Below are 23,917 nucleotides of genomic sequence, written 5' to 3'. Positions count from 1 at the left end.
ATCTAATGTATAAAATAATTTAAATGTGGGTGTGTTGATATAAAACACTTTAAATAAATTTTAATTCCTAAATCTTATAAATCAGATTGCATTCCCGAAAACCCTAAGGGAGTAATTTCCCACTGGCGCACACTTCTTGTATTAGAGGCAGGCATGAGGCAATATATAAAAAGAATATGTTTTGAAAAGTAAAATCACAAAAATACTGAACTTAGAGGAAAATCAATTCGGAAAGTCCATAATCACGTGGCAATATCAAATAACAAAATGCATCAAAAACGAATGGACAAGAACTGTCATTTTCCTAACTTGGTACAGGCATTTTCAAATGTAGAAAGTTGTGGATTAAACCTGGTTCTATAGCGCTAAACTCTCACTTTAATGACAGTCTTATCGAATTCCGTTATATTTACATTGATGCGTTAAATAAACAGACACAATAAATAAAATAGTCAAAATATGGGTACTCCAGTCATCATTGTATAACAATTTTAAAAGGAACAATTTTACAGAACACAAAAACAACTTCTATCTACGAACACATTGATTGATTTGAGTGTTTGACGTCAGAACATTTTATACGTCACATATTTTTGTCGTTCAATGTGCATACAAACAATTTTAAAATGTACATGGGCAATGTAAGCATACAGAATTTAGAATAAATTTAATGAAAACAAATTTTATGACACTGTTCTTTGTACACACCGTTACAGTATACAATTTAATATATAGACACTTGTTTATTTTGCTGTGTCATGTGTATTAACCTCAGATATATTTTTGATTAAATTAAACGTATGGTAATATATGTTCTAAAACTTATTTTTTTCATATTTAAAGCCGCTTTGGCTGTTCTCAATAGAACACAATAAGATGTGTAAAGTCATGGTTTTTAACGGGAACTTTAAAGAAGCATTTTTGTATTAACTTTTCATGATTCACAAAGTATTGCTTCGTAAACGTTTCAACGGTTTCCAACGAAGGATGTTTACTTTTGAAATCATCTTAAATAAATTTACATTATATAATACCATGCATTAAATTGTATATGTTTCATTTAATTACTTTGAAAAGATGTTAATCTAATAAATTAAGGTTTAAAAAGGTGAAAGTAATCATTGGATTGCGTAATTGACATATGATACTTTATGCGCATCTTTAGAAAAGAGTTAAGAAGTGGTATGAGTGTCAATGAGACAACTCGCCATCCAAGTAACAATTTATGAAAGTAAAAGTAAGAGTAGAAAATTTTCATATATTAAGAGGAGACAAGAAATTGAATGTACTTTAACGATTAATTGTTTTGGAATTTAAATTCAACCAAGTATTAGATAAAAATGTTACATTCAAAATGAAAAACGCTGTTTATACTTACACTATGTTCTTGACGATATTCAACTCGTTGCTGCGGTTCCAAGAGATTTGGTGTAGATGAGGACATTTGACTGTTTTTTCCATGTTTTGATTTCTAAAAGTGCGTAAAAACAATAATGTATGTAAAACTAGAATTATTGATTAAGCTTATTCAAATTGCAAAATGCTTTTCTATTGGCTGGTTCGTAGTTGTGTTCTGTTTTTGAAAGCATTATGACTTCTGAGAATCTGTGTAAGCATATTATAAACTTATGAAAATAGGTAAAAGGATAACTACAAAGATGTATACAAATTTAGACAATTTGAACTCTAATTTCAGTCTTCGGCTTAAATATCGGTAGTCATTTGGAAACTCGAAATAAATAGTTGTTTTTCTTTCACCCAAATTCAGAAATAACTTCATATGTTGTGTGCAAATAACTTCAAAAAACTTCTTGAAAAACGAAATAAGTCATTCATAATTTCAGTATCAAAATATTTGATTTTACTGACATTTGGAAAACAAAATCCGAGGCGATTTATGTCTGGTTTATATATAAAATTTAGAAATGAATCAGTCTAGTGAAAATTCAACACAAAATTACAAATTAAAGTTCAGTAAACATATGTTTTGTCGGTGCATCCGTAAATGGTCACAATAACAACTACAATAGCATTGTAAGGACATAACATATCAGCAGATGATTGATGACAGTTAAGTATTTTGAATACAGAGGCTTCTTTTGACATCGTTTTCAATATAATGGATTTTAATGCGACTTTTCATAAAAGTGAGAGATTCAGCTAGCTGTAAAGATATGCATTGGTATTTGACGTTTTAAAGTAGATATTGTACAGATTCAAATACATGTAAACAGTTAAATTTAAAAAAATAAAAAAACAGAAAAAAGAGAATGAGATTAACATTACTCACATCAATCATGTGATTATAAAATTATAAAGTTTTGGCTAATTTCGGTGATAAATGTATTGTTTTCGAATACCAAAATTTTTAATATGTTAATATAGAAACACCGTAAATTTAACACATTTTTAATGGAACAATGCATGAATGCACTTATACAACATAGAACACTATTAAAAATTTGTTTTACAAATAACATTCAGCTGTTAGACCTTCTTGCAAGTGGTAATTATACACTTTGTACGTGCTACAACATTTTGCCTCAACAAAGTTCAATTAGAATAATTGGCTTAAAGCTACGAATTAAATACTGATTGGGTAATTTGAGGGGTAAACTAACATGACCAAATTAACGATACTTACTCTTTTTTTCCGTTTGCGAAAAGCTCCACCCATTCTGCTTATCTTAATACTTAAAAAAAACCACAATATCTATATTTATATTCTATGATAAAAAAAATTGATCATAACGGGTACAATTTTACACCTTCAGGAAATTTATTTAGCTGTTAAACCTAACATATTCTTTGACATATAGTGCTTCAAATGTACTTTCGATCCAAAATAATATCGAAACTGTTAACTTTTATTTTGGCATTGCAAATGCGTTTCTCGGACTGTTTATGGCGTTTTTAATACAACATGATTTATTCGACAGTTGCCATTGGCTTTGGAGTAGCTTTCATTAACAAGGTGTGCTCTTGTATTGATGGTTTGTGTCTATTATATCTATATAAGTTGTTAAATTGTGCTCGTATCAATGTATTGAGTTATACAATTTTCAACTGTTTTTGATAGTTCATTCATCATATTGTGCTGTTACAGTGGATCAATTACTTCTAATATCCACTATATTTGAACATTATCGGACCATTGATGAATTATCATGTTGTGATTGGATAAACGCCGTCACGTGGTGACCCCCTATGAGACCGTATGGGGTTATTAAGTTTCATATGGGGTTCGTAACGCGTTAATGGCGACGTCATCTATAAATGTTGTTGTGTTTCATTGTTTATTTTTCAACAAAACGCCGCAGAAAAAGTCCAGCGTCCGATGAATTCGTTATACGGTTAACTACTGACCCCTTACGGATCCATAGAAGGTGAATAAAATTCACAGGGGACTCGGCCTCCGGCCTCACCCCCTATGGATTTTACTAACCCTCTATGGATCCGTATGGGGTCAGTAGCGAACCATATAACTTATATTGGTTGGTAACTGTATACAGCATCAGTTGATCCTTATTTCTATATTTTGAGACAATGGTAAATGATGGTTAAAAACTACTATGTATAACAATTTCATATAGTGTGTTCTTCTGATAAAGCAGACACAAACAATTACAACTGAACGTTATCTCACAGTAAACAAGTATGCTATATATCTTCCTGACGATAACATTAATCTAATAAATATCAAACGGTTTAATATCTATCAATATCACGAGAAACGAATTTAAAGTTTATTGCTCCAATTTATAGACAAAAAGTGGTGGTTAAACGGTTTATATCAAGTGTTACCATATAAAATACTTGTAAAGTATTACAAATATCAATACTATAACTTAAAATGTATGGCCACAAACTATAGTCATATACGCATATGACATAGAAATTTTAGTGAGTGTCAAATGTCAGCTACTGTTATTTCCAGTGTACATACTATGTTTTTGCTTTTCTTGATATGATCTACACTTATGTGCGTGTGTGCTTGATAAACGTTTTGTTGTTGCTTTGTACTGAAAGAATTTTTCTTTAACATAATCCTTGTTTCGGCCCACGTTGGGTATTATTTAAAGAAGCCTATAATTTCAATAATTGTACACCTTATATGTCTTCTAAGGACGGCCAAAAAGTATGTGGTATTTAGAAATTCTAACATCGAATAATCAAATAAAGGACTTGAGAGATTTTGTTTATATTAATTAAGGAATGACTTTAATATTTTTTCTGTCTATGAAGAAATAACATAAAAAATGTGGTGCACACTGAATAACGCGCGTAGTTATTTAACAGTTTGCACCAAATTTTTTATATTATTTCGAATAGACAGAAAAAATATTGCAGTCATTTCTTATAATTTAATTCTAAATTCCATTTTAAACCGTAGAAAATCATGAAAAAACGTTGATGACGTCGCAGTCACATGACTAAATTTTGTCTATGGGCTCATAACAAAATAACGTCAGCCAATCAGAAGACGCGTTACATCCAAAATTAAAATATTCTAATTTAACGAAAGTGTCTAAAAAATAATCCCTGAATCGTCCCACGCTCTTTATTAAATGAAATTATTTTAGATATGGATAGAACGAAACTGGGATTATATGTAGATAGGGTACTTACATATAACCTCAGTTTCGTCCCATCTGCCAAATTCACGTTCAAATCTAGAAAATGTTTAATAATTCTTAGATGTATTATACTTTTTTGAACAGACGGTAAAAAGGTAAATATAGAATCATATTCAAAACAGTGTGGTCCTGGCCATTGATTGACAACCTAAATTATCCCATTGACTGGGACAAATTAGGTGAACGTTAGTCGGTAATAATCACTGCTCACTATGTACTTGTTAAAGACACTGAATCTGTGGGGTCATCAAAGGTTCTTAACAACTAAATAAAGCAATTCGAAAAACGAATCCGGGATAATACGATGTGTCGATTTGTATCAATAATATAAATCAAAACATAAAGGTTATTCCTGAATAATTTTTCAAATTATTTTATTATTAAAGGCGTTAAGAACCTTTGGTGACCCAACAGTTTAAATTCTATAATAAGTAAGAAGTGAGCAATGGTCGTTACAGACAAACGTTCACCTAATCTGTCCCAGTCAATGGCATAATTAAGGTCGTCAATCAATGGCGGGGACCACACTGTTTTGAATATGATTCTAATTCTTTCCATATTTGTTCCTTGTTATTTATAAACCTCATCGTTTTAGAACAGAATAGTTAAGAATCTTTGATGCATAATCAAATATTCAGTAATTTAATCTTAAACATAAATGTGAAATGCATAAAGAAGTCCAATTTGTTGTCTGGTTGCAATAAATAAACACACACTGTGTTCATGCCACTTTGAACACCCTTTCCCATACCACATCGGTGTTATGATAGTATATCTTGTGCATCTTGAGTAAGGAAGATCAAAGTAAAGCAAAGTCATACCGACAACAATTATTGCTTTCAGTTTTCTTTGAAAATCACTCGCAATTAATTATTGCGGAAAAAATACAGGCTAAGACAGAGGCAAAACAATGTATCCTTTTAAGGAGAAAGGACTTTTTTGGACTGATAACTAAAACGCTACATTAGAGCACATTAAAATCTGGCTTTTGGGTCGTTCTAATACAACACAGTGTTTGCTTAATATATTGATATATTACTGAAATGTTGTTATCCTGCTATAACTGTAATATTTGCCACTGGAACTTAGACATCAATCACTCATCATATTTATCAAACCTTTATTTCTTTGCAAATGAATACAATTTTCTAGGCAAATGCATAAAAACCCCCTAAATAATAATTATAAAGTTAGTTTAGTTTAGTTTAAACATATTTATTTATAGTGGATTAGGAAACAAGTTTTGCAACTTATATTAATCCCTTTCCACTTTGCGGGTGCGAGTGCTGCCTTGTATCGGTATTAGCCTACTCTTTTCCGATATCTACAAGGGTGTCTTTAACGTACAAGAGATATGACTCTCTCAACACGGGTCATCCAATTACCGTCCCCTTCCGACGGACTATCATCGCATGGCCGAAAATTGAGTTCCTGAAATTTTCATCCCGAACGGGAATCGAACCAGGAAACTTTGTGTTAGTAGTCCGATGCACTAACCACTACACCACGGCTCTCTATAAAGTTTCTACACAAATTGTTTTAAATAATGAATGAACTGTAGTTCTTTTATGCAGATTTTGGAAAAGATTTTGGACTTTTAAAAAAAGGTTAATGGTCAGTTTGAAAATGGTTAAACAGTGTAATGTCCAATATAAGAAATGATATGAGCGATCGGGGTATAATTGTTCCAATATAATAAACATGCAACTTCTCTTTCGAAAAAAATCAATGACATTGCCATAAAAAAAAAATAGAGGATTTGTGTTTTATCAAATTCTCAGACGTATGTGAAAAAAGGATAAATCTAAGTTGATGCAAACAACATATTATTCATATTTCATGCTTAATGATAGAATAAAGGAAACAAAAATAAGCTAGTATACAAAATGCGACAAAAAATGACAAACCTGATGAATCATGCATAATGGGCGGAATTGTCAAATGATATTTCAAATCAGGAAGTATTTCACAGGTAAACAAAGAATATTTCAACACTGATACAGGTATTTAAGATTTTAAAATGATTATCTATAATGTATGTTAGATAAATACAATTCGTTGTCATACATGTACCTGTAATTAAAATAATCCGAATTCTGTTCACTGTAATAAGAATTGCCATATCAGGATCGTGCAGGAATATGAAAGTACGAAAATTATTTTTCAAAACTTGTTATTTGAAACCTTCCTTTTTCGCATAACTCTTACTCCTACATAAATATCATGAAAATGTCATGAAAAGAATAATAAAAAAAAAACAACACACAATGTTACCACAAAGACAATAATATCATTTCATTTAATTACCTTTGGTCCAAGAACGATAAGTTTTTGAAAAACTCTTTCAGCATTTTACTCTTTATAGCTGGAAACTAGTATGCGTTATTTTATTTGGTGAAACTCTGCTGTGAACTACAGTTGATTTAGCGCATTTCACCTAAACTCTAGTTGTAATTGTGACAAATTGGCTTTCAAAAGAAGGTGGTCGGCACACCCGGCTTAAATGCTGAATGGAAAACACTGTTGTCTCAATTGTAATCATAACGCATGTAACATGAACTGCCAGTGTGAAGTTAGCAGTTTGCGCTTGTTGTCGTTGGTTTCGTTCGTTACCATTTACACTAACCTTTTCTTCTGATATTAATGCAAGTCGATTCAAACTTGCCCACAATCTTATCGACAGAGTGGCAGACATTTTGTTTGTTATGTGGATTAGCTGTAAATGTTCCATATATTTCTGTTCATACCCCTACCTGAAACAATATGATGAAAAAATTAGTGAAAGCTACGAAGAAGCAACAAAGTTTTCAAATAAAAAATGTAAAAAAGCAATTGTGTCAAATTTCCTTTGGAAGGAGACAAATCAGTCAAATAGATGAAAATATATTATAAAGACGAGTTTACAAGTGAACAAATAACTGCACAAATTTAGACGAAAAAAATGTCATACGTTTGTCATGGTTGCGCTTGTGGAATTCGAAAATGAACTACACTTTGTTTAAGAAACAATTGATGCAAGCTATACTTTATTGTAGTTTTAACATAGGTAGGCATTATATTCGTGATTTTTTTTTGCCCGAGCGATAGTGAGGGCTAAAAGAACACAAATGTAATGCCTACCCATGTAAAAACTCAGTAAAGTATAGCTTGCATCAATTATTTCGAATCTAGTTAAGACAATTAAGGTAATTTATATGTCCAGTGTGTATAAGGGTAACGCGATTGAGTACGCTCTTACATGAACCTTCTTTTTTGTTTGTAAAGAAGCAAACAGCTGGCAATAAGATTTTTCAGAGGGACGAGTTTTGGAACAGCCAGCATGAACGGTCAAATATATCAATTTCAGAATGCATTACATTACAGTCATGATAAATGAATTAGTAACAACATGTGCATCATTTATGAGTTTTGAAGTGTTTTAAGTTAATACAATATATCAAATGCATACAACTTAAATGAAAATCATTATTCTGCAGTAGTCAATATACGCATGTGCAAAAACAATATTGGATTTAGAGCATGGGTTTATTCATAAAGCAAAAGAAGTATGTCATATTAGAATTCAATGCTATTTTTGTCGGTAAAGAGACTATAAGGTATTACGTTGTATGACACATTCATTGTGTTATATTGAATTACTGTATGAAAAATAGTTCGCTATTTAAAGATTCAACTGGGTAACTTTTTTGCACTATTCAATGTTACTTTTAAGTCGCATATACCTTTAGTGAATTACTAAAAATATTTTATTGGAAAATTTATCAACAATCGATGTTTTTGGTTAAAGGTTATTTTGAATATAACTAAATATTTTTTTTTATATATACATCTGATAACAGTCATCTGGTATACTATTATTTATCTCTAATTAATACAATATCGATGTATGTGATTTCAGTGGGCTATATTAAGACATGTATACTGTGGATAAATCGTTATTCGTTGAACACCTATTTTCGGGGATTTCGTTGTGACGTGGGAACCACGAATTCCAATTTCTAAAGAAATTTCAAATTTGCTGCAGAAATTTAAGCAGACTTTCTAAAAACCACGAAATCAAATATGCATATAAAAATTTACTTAAAAGACCAAGTTTAAAGTTAAAAGCATACTTTGGCAAAACCACGAAATAAAATATTCACGAAAATGTAAGTATTCTCCAATCCAATAAAATTGGTTCCACGAAATTTATTGAATCAACAGTACTTAAAAGACCAAGTTCCGTTTGATAAAACTAGAAAATATCAAGAATAGTATACATGAAAATGTCGATGATATTGATCTGAAGACTCAAAATGATCTTCGAGAATTCTGGGTGTTAAAATATACCAAAAAGGGTTGAATATACAACTAAATTATCACTACTGCATATGAATGTTCTGGTTCATATTTTTTTACCAATTTTAAAGCACCTACAGAGAAAAATTTAGAGAAAAAACTATTAGAAAGTATGTACATATATCGCCTTTTCGATTCAGATATCAACGGTAAATTTCTCTTCATCATGCCATGAATGAATAAATAGAACAATACTTAAACATTATTATGATAAAATGTTAACATTGTTATTAACATTCAATGGTCAGGTTGTATCTTTAAATGAAAATGTAGATGAAAGATGTATGGAAGGAAAATTCATATTTGTGCAAGTACACGTGCGTGAACGATGTCATCCTGGTTACAGCAACAGGTTTGAAAACAATTGTCTACATTGGTTTCAAATGTGTGGCCTTGAGCGTAATTGTGAACAGAAAAGCGCTTCTAAGTGGGTACAATTCAAGTTCTACAACAATAACAACGTAATAACATATTTCAACTCCCTCTTCCAATATGCATAAAAATAATCGGGTTGTTTTTTCAATGATATAAAAACTAGAAAAAATCCAGGTACTTAACCATTGTTAACCTGTTTATAAATTTTAGAAATCAAACCGAACTTCTGATTCGGTGTACCTGTCCTGAATATTCAAAATAAAGCAATCGACAAAGATTTAAATTGTATGGAAGGATTTGTTGAAAACATCATAAATAATTGTTTTACCTTGTTATCAAACATTCTTATATGTACGTTCCCTGCGTAGATAAAAGGGGACGAGTTATACAAAGCATACTTACACACATAAAGATATAACATTTACATTGAGTAGAAAGTTATATATACTAAATATTAAACTTTTTAAATTAAGTCAAACGAAGAATGACAATGATTTTTTGTAGTTAGTGCATATTAAACAGAGACGAACGCATTTAACTTGAACTTTAAACCTAAGTGAATAAAATGAGATTATTGGTTATTTGAAAACAAAACAACAGCTGATATTGTTGAATGGGCCAGTTAATTTTGATATATGCAGATTTTGAACCATAAACCAACAACGCCAACTACAATGTATACAAATACAATTCTATTTTGCAGAACATGGTAAACATAGGACTCGGATTATTCACCCATAATGGTTAAACTAGATAGACGAACACACAAATATCTCAATTCTTATCTAAAATTAAACCACGCAATGAAACGCTTGCATGGTCAATGAAAAGATAACAATTTATTCGCAAAGCAATGTTAATATTCACCCTTGCGACATTTCTTTGATGTAATAAGTGAGTTTATCGTGCAAATAGCCCAAAAGTACCAAAAAATTAAAAAGATCAAATATCAAATTGTGTTTAAATATCTGTATCACTTTATTTGAGGCTAGTGTATGGTCAAACAATACGGACTTCATTAACACAGATGTGATCCTTACACTAAAAGTGACCAAATAGAGTTATATGGAAGAGCAGCAGACATCGACACTTTTTAAGTTGTATGGTATTCTTTGCAAATGTGTTGAACGTTACGACGTGCTTTGGATTTACATGGCGAATAATATAGAGTGCACACCAAGAGATGCTTAATATGTCGACAAAAAACAGTGATGCTACTTTAGGAATTCAGGATTTGTATATACTAATCGATTGGTCAGATTTGCAATTACGTAAACTACAGTAGTTGTTGCCTTTATTTAGTTATATTTACGACAAACTTTTTATTCTATAAAACTTATATCTATACATTATATGCTGAAACCAACTGTGAACATGTTTGAGTTCTAGTATTTAAAAGTTTGTTGTATCTATAAATCTTAAATGGAATTTATAAAAGTAGTTCTAGCTAACGTCATTCCATCAACCTGGACGTTTCTATTATTGTCACGGTCTTTCACTACGGATGTATGTATTTTCTCAGTTTGTCGGTTTAATGAATGTCGTCCAAATATATATATATATAAAAGCAGCAGCAGTGTTCTGTAGTAGTTGATAAAACTTAACTTAAAAAGTAGCTTTCAGAAGAAATTTCTGCAGGTTTTTTCTTCTGTTTTATTTGCTTGGCGTCTATGTGTTTAGTAAAGTCTTTCAAATGATTTTGAAAATTGTTATGCCTTATTTGGTGCTGTAATATAATGTCCAAAATTAAGGTAGTGATAAGCGCCAGCAATCATAATAGCCGGCACAAAATATATGCGCCTGTCTTATAATGCTAGCAGTCCGTAGCTAATCAGTTGTCTGTCCTTGGTGTATTTTATTTGTGTTTCCAGAATTGATGTAAACAGAACTCAAATCATTAGTCTTAATTTGGTTTATAATTGGTAAGGTCATCTTGAAATTGTTATACGGTATATTTATGAACCGTGATTTGTTTTCTAGTTAATAATGTTAAATTCAAGTGGTCAATTTTAAATTCTATCAGAACACTAGTCAGCGTACTTGTGTATATTAGTTTGACTCCTAATAATCAACTCTTTACTTTTATTTCTAAAAACCGCGTGGTTGGGTGAGAAGTGGGACTGCTATTTAATATCACAGTTCAATCAATGTTTTGCTTTAGTTAGAAGAAGTACCAACAAACTTTTGTATTAAAAAAATGATTTTGCTATCTTAATCGAAACGCGTTGTGTCAAAAATGCAATTTAGAAATGTTTGAACGTCCTATATGCAGTTTATAAAACGAATAAGAAGTATCTTATAAAAAGGAATAGGAAGACACTTATATTCATCAAAAAAGTTATCAAACGTTAATTTAGATGATGTTTTTTTTAGGTTATGAATGCAAAGTCGGATTAACCTTACATTTAATGGTAAGACTAACTATCATTTAAGGCAAAATATACCTTAAAAGGGGCACTAGCTGTCAAATTCATGTTCACCGAAGTGACTCAAAGTCTCATATTAGATTTATAATATACTAAAACTTGAAGATTGATATCTCCTTGAACTCGTTACATTTAAACCCGTTTCTCATTCTTTCTCATTTTCAAGTAAAGTAAGATTGTTGATAACAACCTTCAATTTTACCTGATACTGATCAATATACATTATTTGTTTTAATTAACTCATTTTATTTCTGAAATTATTAGCTATAACGTCTTTGGCAGCAAACAGGAAATCTATCACCTCGGTCGTTGTTACAGTAATAGCCCTTGGGACACTTTTGACGATAAGGACCACGCCCACAAAATATGTGAGGTAGTGGTTTTCCTATTCGACAGGGTGCTACAAAAATAAAACATGTTTATCTAAATAATTGAATTTGAAAACAAATCAAATTTTGTTTTTGATTCTGCTGTCTCTCGATCATTACATTATTAAAAAACCACCATAAAATGAACTTGAATCAACGACCCATTTACGGTAATACAATTCAGAAAAAAACTGTGCTCGAGATAATATAGTGTATACAGCTTTTTTCCTTAATTTATGAAGACTTATCTCTTGTTAGTTTTCTTCTGTTTTTAATACATTTGTATTAAAAAGATTGTCACTATCAGTGCATATTTTTAAACAACACACCTTTCTGTTTGATGTTTATCTTTATGTTATCTAATTACGCATTGCCTGATCATTTTTAATACATATTAATACAAAAAAATATAACACTAATTACCTGGCAGGGGCATAACTCCACCCGTTACCATGGAACAAAAATGTCCACAACCGTTTGAGCAACATTTCTTTTCACCCTGACAAGTGTCGTCACTGCTGCATTCATCAACACATACACCGGCGATATCCGTTGGTACAGGTGGACAAAACCCAGGCTTTACTAAAGAAGAAGTTAAATACATTTACGTTTGCTGTTTCTAATTCTGACACAATTTGGTAATCTTTACATAAAACCGACAACACTAGTAAGAATAAGAGTTTTCCATTAAAAATGTACTTTGGAGGGTAGGATAGAAAGTTTGGTTATTTAATGTGGGTACTCGGTTTTTTTCAGTATTTGCCTATTACCAATACGCAAACTTATCTTAACAATTGTTTTTGGTTGTTGCGATATATTGAAAGTCCTCCATATTTTTTAATTTAATAGTCCTAATGCATTTTGTTTGTAAATTTCAGGTTCATAAATCTTTTTTGTAACTCAAGTAAGATGAACTGATCTGATATAAATATTACTGTCCTACTATTATTCTTTGACATTCCATGTTTTCGAATTTTGTTTACTCTTTTCCTTACCAATGTGGACGTAAACGCATCGGTTCATATTCACGTTTTTTGATCGATTGGTTGTTCCTAAACATCCTGGATGAAAAAAAGTTAACACTAATTGCAATAGGTAGGTCTTGTAAAAGAGGACATCGAGTATGATGGTCGGGAAAATTTAGACTGACAATTGAAAATGAGGATATATTGGATGGGGATAAACATTTTGCCTTAAAAAAAGAATGCTACGGACACTTCAAATAGTTCTTACTAGGATTATTAACATGCATCAAACATGGCACTCTCTTTACACGAGAAATATGATTCAACTTCCCCATTCTGACCGGAAGAATTATGTTTATATGCACTTGGGTATTGTTAGTTATAAATCAAGTTCAAGTTTATTTTGTATTTGTTTCAGAAAAGTGAAACTAACTTGGAACAATGTTCCGTTTCAGGCAATACAATTAATTAAAACATTGTGCTCGAGTTTCAATTATGCATACAGTTATTTTCCTTTATTTACGAAGACTCTTAATAATGAAGGCAAGTATGCTAGTTTACTTTTCACGTTTACATTAAAACTACTATAAATATGGCTATCAAACATATTTTTTATAGTTAAGTGCTTGTATTTGAAGAGATTGATACCAATTATATTTTGCTAAATAAATGCTTGCAGAAAGGTGAGAGTTATATTCTTCATAATGAAGTCCCCACTCTGACATTTTTTTTATAATAACAGTGATAAAAGCGCTGTTTTTTTGCTGTTTGTGTGTGTTTTTTGTTTGTTTTGCTGCGTATGAACTTATTTGTTTTGTCATAGAATGACTTCTCCATACCCTTTGGTTTTCTATTATTTCGTTTTGATATTGATATCTATTTAATTTCATTACGCATGATTTAGCATACATGAATAATATAAAAACATAACATACAGACACTAATTACCTGGTTTGGGTTTAAATCCGCCGGTTGGAATAGAACAAACACGTCCACAAATGTACGGACAACATTTTTTCTCACCCTGACAGTCGTCGTCACGATTGCATTCTTCAACACAAATGGTATCTATTTGTCCAGGTACTATGATAGGTGGTGCACAAATCCCAGGCTCTAAAGCAAATATATAAATTTCATTTAATATAGGTGTTTCTTATTCTTACCGAATTTGAAAAAAGACACGAGTTTTACCGGCATCACACATCAGCTTATAGCTCCGACGTACGCAAGCCGTTGTAAAAAAAAACCCATGAAAGCTGCCAATACGCTTGTAATATTAGATACATTCAACCTGTCAATCATATCTGTACCTTGTTTACAACGAGCTTTCAACGTGTATTGGGAGGACGAGAAAGTAGCTAATCGTTTATCGGGCGTTCAAGTAACGTATGTTAGACTTTTCCTGGCGTTTGTTTATCGTAGATGGTATGCACGCTACGAAAAAAAAAGTATCTTGAATGTATTTGTGACACATACAGGTCGTATCTGTGACGCTAATCCCTGCTATCGGCGTGTCAGGGTAGTTTTATTATGGGTTATATGTTGCAAACACACCCGCATACAGTTTAGTTAAAGTCGAACTATCTTGAAGCGTATATAACGTACCCTGAACGTGTCTTAAAGTTATTTGTAGCGTTTTCAATAGGTTTGTACGGTGTGTTCCCATTTCGCCTTAGTTGTGAATTCCAGGTAAAAAAGGTAAAAAAAATACTAAGGCGATATGGGAATTGAACTAAGGCGAAATGTGAATTTATATAAAAATGTTAAATAAACAAATTTAAACTCAGTGTTTTTATAACAATGTAAATAACATGTAATTAGGGAAGTGTTGAATTTTTATTTTTATATTCCTTTAATAAAAGTGACAATTTTAATGATGTACAGTTGTAAAATCAGAAAAAATCTACAATAAAAACAATTGTCAGTAGGAAAATTGCTTCTCTTGAAATATTGTTTGTTTCATTTAATAAAAGTTGAAATTTTAGAAAATTTATGCAATTGGAAAAATCTACATATTTCAATTATCCCTTATATATATATGCAACACAAAAAAATCAAAAGAGCAAAACATATATTTTCCAACAGTCTAGTTTTCATATAAATAACAGAAAATTTTTAAAAATAAAGAAACATTTAAAATGGTGTTAATTATATACAATAAGGAAAATCCATGATAACAATTCTTGACCTCTTCAAGATTGGCCCAAATTACCAATTACAGTTCACCATGTGACTGTCCTAGACCCTTGAGACTGCACCAAAAAAAAATGCCTTCATTCGAAAGCAGGAGATACACACTCTTCATAACAGACAAAAACTGTCCCACAAATACCAAATACTAGACCAAAATTCACGCCCTGGAAAACACACCATAGACGGATACATGCACCAAATTAACGTGTAATTCTGACATGGATAGAAGGCATATACCCACAACCAACCTGCATAGAATCATCACAAGACCTAGGATAAACAATCACTTAGAGGGCTGACATTACAAGCTGAAAAATAGGGAAATTTATTTTCATGGGGCCCATTTCATGAAGCTGTCTTAGGACTAAGACATGTCTAAGAATGGTCTTACAACATATCGTAGGGTTAGTGGGTTTCTCAAAGTGGTACTTATTTAGGATGTCTGAAAGTTGGTCCTAAAGTTAGGACTGCACGAGAGGTGTCTTATGATGGTCTTAGGACGGTCAGGGACAGTAATTTACAAAATAGTTAACATTCTCTGTCTACATGTTTTGCTGCAATTATAATTTGTTATTTCTTGTTTACACCGATAAGCTGTAAATCTTAAGATAATACAATATATAATCTAAATTTGTGCTTGTAATTCAATGTAAAAAAAAACAAGTATAATGGCAGATTTTTACATTAAAATAAAAAAATATCGAGTAATTGCAATACAAACAATAAACAAGAATGTGTCCACAGTACACGGATGCCCCACTCACACTATCATTTTCTATGTTTAGTGGACCGTGAAATTGGAATAAATTCTCTAATTTGGCATTAAAATTAGAATGATCTTATCGAAGGGAACATGTATAATAAGTTTCAAGTTGATTGGACTTCTACTTTATCAAAAACTACCTGGACCAAGAACTTTAACCTGAAATTTGCATTATCATTTTCTATGTTCAGTGAACCGTAAAATTGCGTTCAAAACTCAAATATGGCATTTAAATCACAAATATCATATCAAAAGGCACATGTATACTTAGTTTCAAATTGATTGGACTTCAACTTCATTAAAAACTACCTTGACCAAAAACTTTAACCTGAAGCGGGACAGACGGACGAACAGACTGACGGACGGACGAACAGACGGACGAACAGACGAACGGACGCACAGACCAGAAAACATAATGCCCCTCTACTATCGTAGGTGGGGCATAATAACTTAATTTCATTGTTTACACAATAGATATAGGAAGATGTGGTGTGAGTGCCAATGAGACAACTCTCCATCCAAATAACAATTTAAAAAGTACACAAGTTTCCATTGCGCCTTAGTTAATTATCTTTTACCTCAAAATTTGTACCTAGGCAAAATGGGATTAATTTTATATAAAGATTTTGACAGCCAAGTCGAAATGAGAATAAGCCGTTTGTATCGTATGTATTACGTTCGTGTATTGTACAGGTATACGCTAGAAAAACGCTTGAGCTGGATGAAAATTTTATGCTGCATAAAAATTACCTGGAGGTATAGCGTTCAACAAGCGTTTACTTTTGCATTTCGACATAATTTAAACTTTTGCAACGCGCGTTTAACGATTGCTTAGCGTTCTTCTTGCGTTTAAATACTAGTAACATAAACAGACTTTGTCAATTCTCTCTGTACGTCTGATGTACGCCGGTATATAGGCCGCCAATGGGTGACGCCGGCATTATAATGATGCATTTTGTTTGTAAAACAAGACAAAACGCGCGTCTGGCGTAAATACAAAATTTATTCCTGGTATATATGATTACTTTACTTACACTATATGGCGGCATCAGACATTGGCATATAGACCGTTCACAAGAAAAGTCTGAACTGTGAGTTTAATTGTGGTTGTTGGTATGGATATATAAATACCATGCCACGTCCGGTCTGTGTTTATTCGATTTCTGCAGCTTTATATCATTCTGTAAAGACCTTTTCAAGTAACATGGCTATGAAAACTTGTTTTGACGAATAAGATAAACTTATTCATGAAAATGACAATGCACTTATCGCATACAGTATATGCCAAAAATGAAGCTCAGTACATCTCTACTTACTGTTACAGGTACTACAACAAGGAGGAGGTCCACAACAGGTAAGACATCGTTTGGGTTCTATAAAGTAAAAAAAACTAACTATTTTCTTCATATGCAAGTCAGAGGATGTATATCAGAATTTAAAAGGGTACTTATTATATATACAGTATATACCACACGTTGAAAGGCTTAAATAGTGCATCGTATCAACAATATCAAGTTTTCATTTTATTTATCAAATGATTATTCTGGTTTCAATCAAGGTATGTTTTAAAAAATGACGCTTTTATAGATTTTATGTTTGGAAGTATTTGAGCAAGTGTCAGTATAGGGCTTTAGTCCCTTCCCTCAGGTACTTTACATGTAATGAAATCTTTTGAAATATACAGTTCAGATGTATATGACCTGTAACTTAGGTTACTTACTGTATCAATGGGAACTACTTCAATATGATTAAAAAAATTGAATGACGAGGAAATCATCATTTATCTTCAGAGGAAACATTGTGTAAAATTGAGAATGGAAATGGGAAATGTGTCAAAGAGACAACAACCTGACCAAATAAAAAAAAAAACAACAGCAGAAGGTCACCAACAGGTCTTGTTAACGTGTTTGTGCTTTCAATTATATATATAAAATTGATAATGGAAATGCAAAGAGACAACAACCCACCCATGTAGTATTTTCTTAGTATCATCTGCATGTCATTTAATTGGTTTTTCGTTTTTGTGTGTTGAAAGGAAAAGAAAAGTACTTGTTTTCTTTGAATACAAACTCGGATTGATCAACTGTTGTTAAGACGAAAGAGAGTCTTAAGTCTTACGTGTTTTTACCATACAGGTCTCTTCACATTCACTCAACGTTTGGATCATAGGTGATATATAAACTATAATACACAACTCTTACTTGTTTTAACCATACATTTTACTTTGCATTCAGCCAACGTTTTGAAATTGTTTGCATTTCCTCCGCATCCACCATAGATGAATTTTCTACACTGTTTCGCATAAACATCGAAATAAAATCTTGGATCTCTCGCTTGACAAACTCCTGAATGTTTTGGTAGATGGCAGTCTAAATTATTCGCCTATATAACGTAAAAATCGTATATTGTAGAATATACATAAATAATTATAAGTCTCTATGTCTATAAATTCAAGTTTTGAAGACTGTACCTAGATTTACAATTGTTTCTTTTACAAATTTTAGATAACAACAACTAAACGAACAATGTCAATCAGACCTGTTTTTTTATATTATAACTGCACTTGAATTTCTACAAGGTAGCATTGTTGTCCGCTATTTAACTACCGTATATCGTCAATTATCTGAAATTTCATGGGGACTGACTGCACCATTTATTGCGGACCTGTTTCTGTATTGTTATGAATTACAATACATGACTAAAATAAGCTAAGACCCATCGAAACAACATTTGATTAAAAAATTTAATAACAATTTTAAATATTTGCATGATATATTGGCTCTCAATAATGACGACTTCATCATGTATACTTAAAACGTTATCCTGCCTGCACCACTTATTGCGGACCTGTTTCTGTATTGTTATGAATTACAATTCATGACTAAAATCAGCAAAGACCCATCGAAACAACATCTGATTCAAATATTTAATAACACTGTTAGATATTTGGATGATACATGCCTACTGGCTCTCAATGAAGATGACTTCGAGGAAGGTCTAGCTTGCATTCAATTACATATCTCAATCGACAAATCTACAAAAACACAATACTAAACCTATGGAAAAGTAATAACAACTTACTTGTACACTACCAATAACACAAAAGAACACTACCAAAACCGACCACATTGTAACAAGACAAGTTAATAGAAAATATGATCGGTACTCAGTATTTATATTCTCATTTTATCGACATGATTACATAATTATTGTGTGAAATGTTTATATAAAATATTTTATGTTATATAATGTTGACAGGTTTTCATCTAATGCCACAATCATAAATAGGCAGATTGTAGCAAACATCAGGTTAATTCAATTTTAACCATTGTTATAAGGGAGGGATATTCCACTAAGAGGCTTATTTGTATTGTAGTATTTAAAATTCTTTCTATGAGATTATTTTTTAGGTTAAAAAATAACCTATATCCTTTTTTTTTTATTACATATTGAACTGATTTATGTACTTAATAGTTGAGTGCAGTTAATATTGCAATATTCTGAAGATAATTTTTCTTTTCGGTCATCAATAACTTTGTCACACCTCCATGGAATAATACGGATTTTAAAAATGTTCATAATTAAAGGTTAATTCCTAAAGTAAAAACTTCGAAAGTATTTTTGTTTTCTAATTGTTGGAATTTTACTGACGCAAGTGGGTATATTTACTGTTTTACAAACAGAAATTTATAGGTGTTACCATGCTCATTTTGTGGCACTCCATATATTGAAATGAAACTGGAACAGACGGTGACCTTTAAAATAAAAAAAATAGCATCATTCTGATCATCATAACAGTTTGATTTTGTGTAACAATGACCTTATTGACCTGCCAAATGGACTTACTTTTTACAGACATAATCACAATTTTAAATTGACACAGGCAATCAAATGCGCTGTTAAAGAGATTTTAACCAAACTATGCCCGACATTTTGTCCATGGTCGTTGCAAAAGAGGTAGGAGATCGAAACAAAAAAAATCAAAAACTGCAATGATTTCCAACCCGTCTCGCACCCGTTCATTCAAAACGTTGCAAAACTTATGCACAACAGGTCTTGCAGTCATAAAACTTTATAGTCATATGTTTTGTACTAATACTCCAAAATCAACCTATCAAATTACTGGTTTTCATGTTTCGAGCATGAGTTTTGTGCTCCGTTCAGTGAGGAAAGATATATGACTACAAGGCCAGGTCAGCTGAAAATGACCTTCATCATTCTGAGTGTCAACAATATATAAGATTTTGAAATTATTAAACACTAAAAAGCATGCAACCATCGTAGGCCATAGACCATCCAAACCTGACCTATGACTGTTCGAGTTGCAACTGTTTGTCTATGCCAACGTACCAATCTAATAAGTTTGATAAAATAACATTTCACGCGGCAGGTTTGAGAACGATGCAACAATAGTTAACATTGCAACTCGTTAAATGTCACTCGTTACTCAACTTTTTACACTTATTTTCCGTACCTAATCAACTTAATGCATGTAAACTGGGCGTTATAAAGACTGATAAAGTTATATAATAAATTCAGTAATAAATAAGAAGAGTAATAACAATATACTACGATAAGTGCAGGTACTTATTCTAGTTGTTATATGTTCTCCAATTTATAGAAAAAAACATGCATAGAAATTTTTGAATATAATATTTTATATGAGAAACACAAAAAAAAAAGAAGAAAAAAAGACAATATTTTGTACTATAAGCTGTTAAAGCATTAAAATCATTCCCATTTTAATGTGTTAAACGCCTTTAATATAGAGTAACACGTTTACCATCATCAATGATAATGTTTATGATAAGAAAGAAGGAAGACGTACTTTTTTATAATTAATTTGCGATTGGATGGGGTTTACATCACATTAGGATTGGACAAAACATAAAAGAAAAGAGAAAATTAGGGAAAAAAGAAAATGATGGAATGTTTAAATATTACGAATAATGTACTTTTAAAAGAAAGAGCGGAGAAACACTGATTCAGACCCAGTTCCACTAGACCACGATTGCACCACGCTCATCCTGATCTAAAATTATTTCAGATTGTGGTGAGGTCGCGATATGAGTTGTAAGAACATGTAAATGTTCGTTTCTGTAACGTTGCTACTACGTCTTCATTAAGCTTCTACAACGCATGATCCCGCTTCAATTATGTGTTACAACGTTCTCATCACGCTTATTTTGCGACCGCACTACAATTATCACTATATTACTACACTCATCAAACGTAATTACTACGAATATACCAAATTGTATTCGATAGCAAAACGATCTTATCACGCTTCAACTGCGATTACAGCACGCTCTTACCACGACAATACTACGATCATACCACTTACGTTCATACTGCAATTTAACTACGCTCCCAGCAATAACGTCAACATCGTGTTCCATAAGAATACTTTATACTGCAACTAGTTGTGTTTATATCCTGATTATAGTAACACAGCTATATTTTGTCTCATCATGGAACACTTTTTTACAGTCAGGGGTACATTTAGAGATGGAAATAAGTTTGAAATATGTATAAAAATTAAGATATCATGTTACATATATATTAAAGTTTCAGTATAAAAACAACATAAGGTCAATGTCAGAAAAATATCAACTTTTGTTTTTACCTCGGCGCAAAACTCGGGAAGGGCTCGGTAGAACCTTGCCGTTCTCTAGTTTCTCAGCCTCATACAAAAAAGTTGATATTTTTCTTACATTGGCCTAATACTGATTATGTATCATTCCTTCTATTTCTCATTGATACGTAGAGTTTCTGGAAATCACAGTCTTGCAACCATAATCTACGAAAGGGTAATAGGGCTAGAGGAAGAGATATATGTAGATCTGATAGTAACCAATCATGATCCAGAAGACATATGTCGGACCGAAAAATACAACCAGAATCACAACCTATTGCTGGTCCATCGAATGCAGATGCTTACGTGAAGGATAGTAGGGATGACACAGATGTGACAGGAATTGTTGAGCCGTTGGAGATTTAGGATAAGAGGTCCAAATTACAAACCGACAAACAAAAGCTAAAATGTTGTAAAAAATATATATGACAATGACACTTAGCTTGATGATCGTAATATGAACGTCAGGTCGTAAGAACAGTGTGGTGAGAACTACATGGGCGTACTAACATCGTTCTATGGTCTTGAACAGCGTGGTATAAGCGTGATATAAAAGTGGTATAGTCGTAATGGAAGCGTGATTTTGTCGCGGTTAGACGTGATTGTCGTAGTGAGGTCGGATTAAAATCGCTTTCAGATCGTAGCGCAGACTCCCCGAATACAAAATTAATGTGGAATCGAGCATTTGCTAAATCTGTAAATCTGTAAACCTTGTAAATGAAGTGGAAATTCATAAGTTATGTCCTAACTTGTGATGACGAACGTTGCTGATGTTGATTGCATCCATTTCTATGCTAGAAAACTGTAACTGAAATGAAAGAATTATTCTCTTTTCGTCATGTAAAGGTTCAGATCTTACTTGTTTAAAAAGACGAATATCTACTGACCAGTATCTACATTGAAGAAAAATGTATGTATCCATCCGTTGTCAAGTGCATAATGTCTCAAACATTTAATAAAATTAGGAGGCAGCTATTATGTAACCATGGCAGATAATGAAGATGCGAAAAATGTCATTAAAGCTCCCAGAAAGCGATTTATATATGGAAGTCAATTGGGCCGCTTGTTTTTGCCAATGACTACGCTCGTGTCTTAAATTAGTATTAAATAAGCTCATTATATTTATATCATTGCAACCATATGACATTGCAGTATTTATCTATAGTTCCCACGTCCAGAAATTTTGTCTATCTTTTTGGAAATGAGTACGTAGCATAGAACTATATGTGTGGTGATAAATTTTTAAGATGATAATTACTTTCATTTAAAAAGAATGATCATTGTTCGGATAATTAAAAAGGTTATTAAGAACTGAATTGTGGAGATATATTATCAGACAGGTGTTTGATCATATCTTTACTCAAAAGAGTGTTGAGATTCACTAACATGATGAAGTCCTCAAAAAGTATATTCAATTCCGCCAACGACATTGTCCGTGGAACAGTACAGAGACTCAAAAGACTCTGTATACTAGTAATAAGTAATACGTTTTCCTGTTAAGTAACTAGTGACATTTGGAGTTGTCATCAACTTATTGCATTTCTTACAAGTTATCCTGTTAAATTAGCTTGAACAGTTATTTGAGTATTAGGGAAGTTCAATTTTTAGTTTTTGAGTGATAAAACCTTAATAACAAATATAATTATCGTTTCGGATTTTAAGGTTAAAACTTGGTTGCATGTAACAACGTGTACCAAGAAACTTTAGACCCTCAACATTACGTTAAACCATTTGTTCATTTGTTTAAAAAAAGATGGTTCATTACCCGTGTTGATTTAATTGATACTTCAACAATACAAGAACGACTATTTTTCTAAGTTGAGTGTGTCAATTTTGTTGAAAACTATTAGAAACCGAAATTTTGAAAAATGAGCCAAATACGGTTAATATATGACGGGAGAAGAAATACCTAAATGTTTCGAGTACTACTGTAATTCACTATGTTTTAAATAGTAAATTTAAAGAAATGAGCATATCTATATAAGTTCAGTAGTAGTCGTTTGTTGATGTGGTTCGTGAGTGTTTCTCATTTCTCGTTCTCTGTATAAATCAGACCGTTGGTTTTCCAGTTTGAATTGTTTTACACGTTTTGTAATTTTACTGGCCTTTTATACAGGTAGCGTGCTGTTCGGTGGGATAAAAGGCTCCGCACTTTGACCTATAATGGTGTACTTTTATTAATTGTGACTTGGATGGAGAGTTGTATTTTTGCCACTT

The 23,917-nt window shown here is 31.9% G+C and overlaps 1 protein-coding gene across 1 annotated transcript; it reads right to left on the bottom strand.

Moving 5' to 3' along the window:
* Positions 1-12,010: 12,010 nt before the first annotated feature.
* Positions 12,011-19,243, bottom strand: LOC134696930 (thrombin inhibitor hemalin-like). Its single transcript, XM_063558896.1, has 6 exons — positions 19,147-19,243; positions 18,267-18,447; positions 17,382-17,438; positions 14,058-14,222; positions 12,568-12,726; positions 12,011-12,176 (listed from the first exon to the last, which is right to left on the bottom strand). The coding sequence occupies exons 1-6, from the start codon at positions 19,192-19,194 to the stop codon at positions 12,037-12,039; spliced, it is 750 nt and encodes a 249-aa protein (XP_063414966.1). The 5' UTR covers positions 19,195-19,243; the 3' UTR covers positions 12,011-12,036.
* Between the last annotated feature and the right edge of the window lie 4,674 nt (positions 19,244-23,917).

This window comes from Mytilus trossulus, chromosome 14 (genome assembly GCF_036588685.1).
Source record: "Mytilus trossulus isolate FHL-02 chromosome 14, PNRI_Mtr1.1.1.hap1, whole genome shotgun sequence".
NCBI lineage: Eukaryota > Metazoa > Mollusca > Bivalvia > Mytilida > Mytilidae > Mytilus > Mytilus trossulus.
The sequence above is the reverse complement of the archived record's forward strand: the minus strand, read 5'-3'. Positions and strand labels throughout refer to the sequence as shown.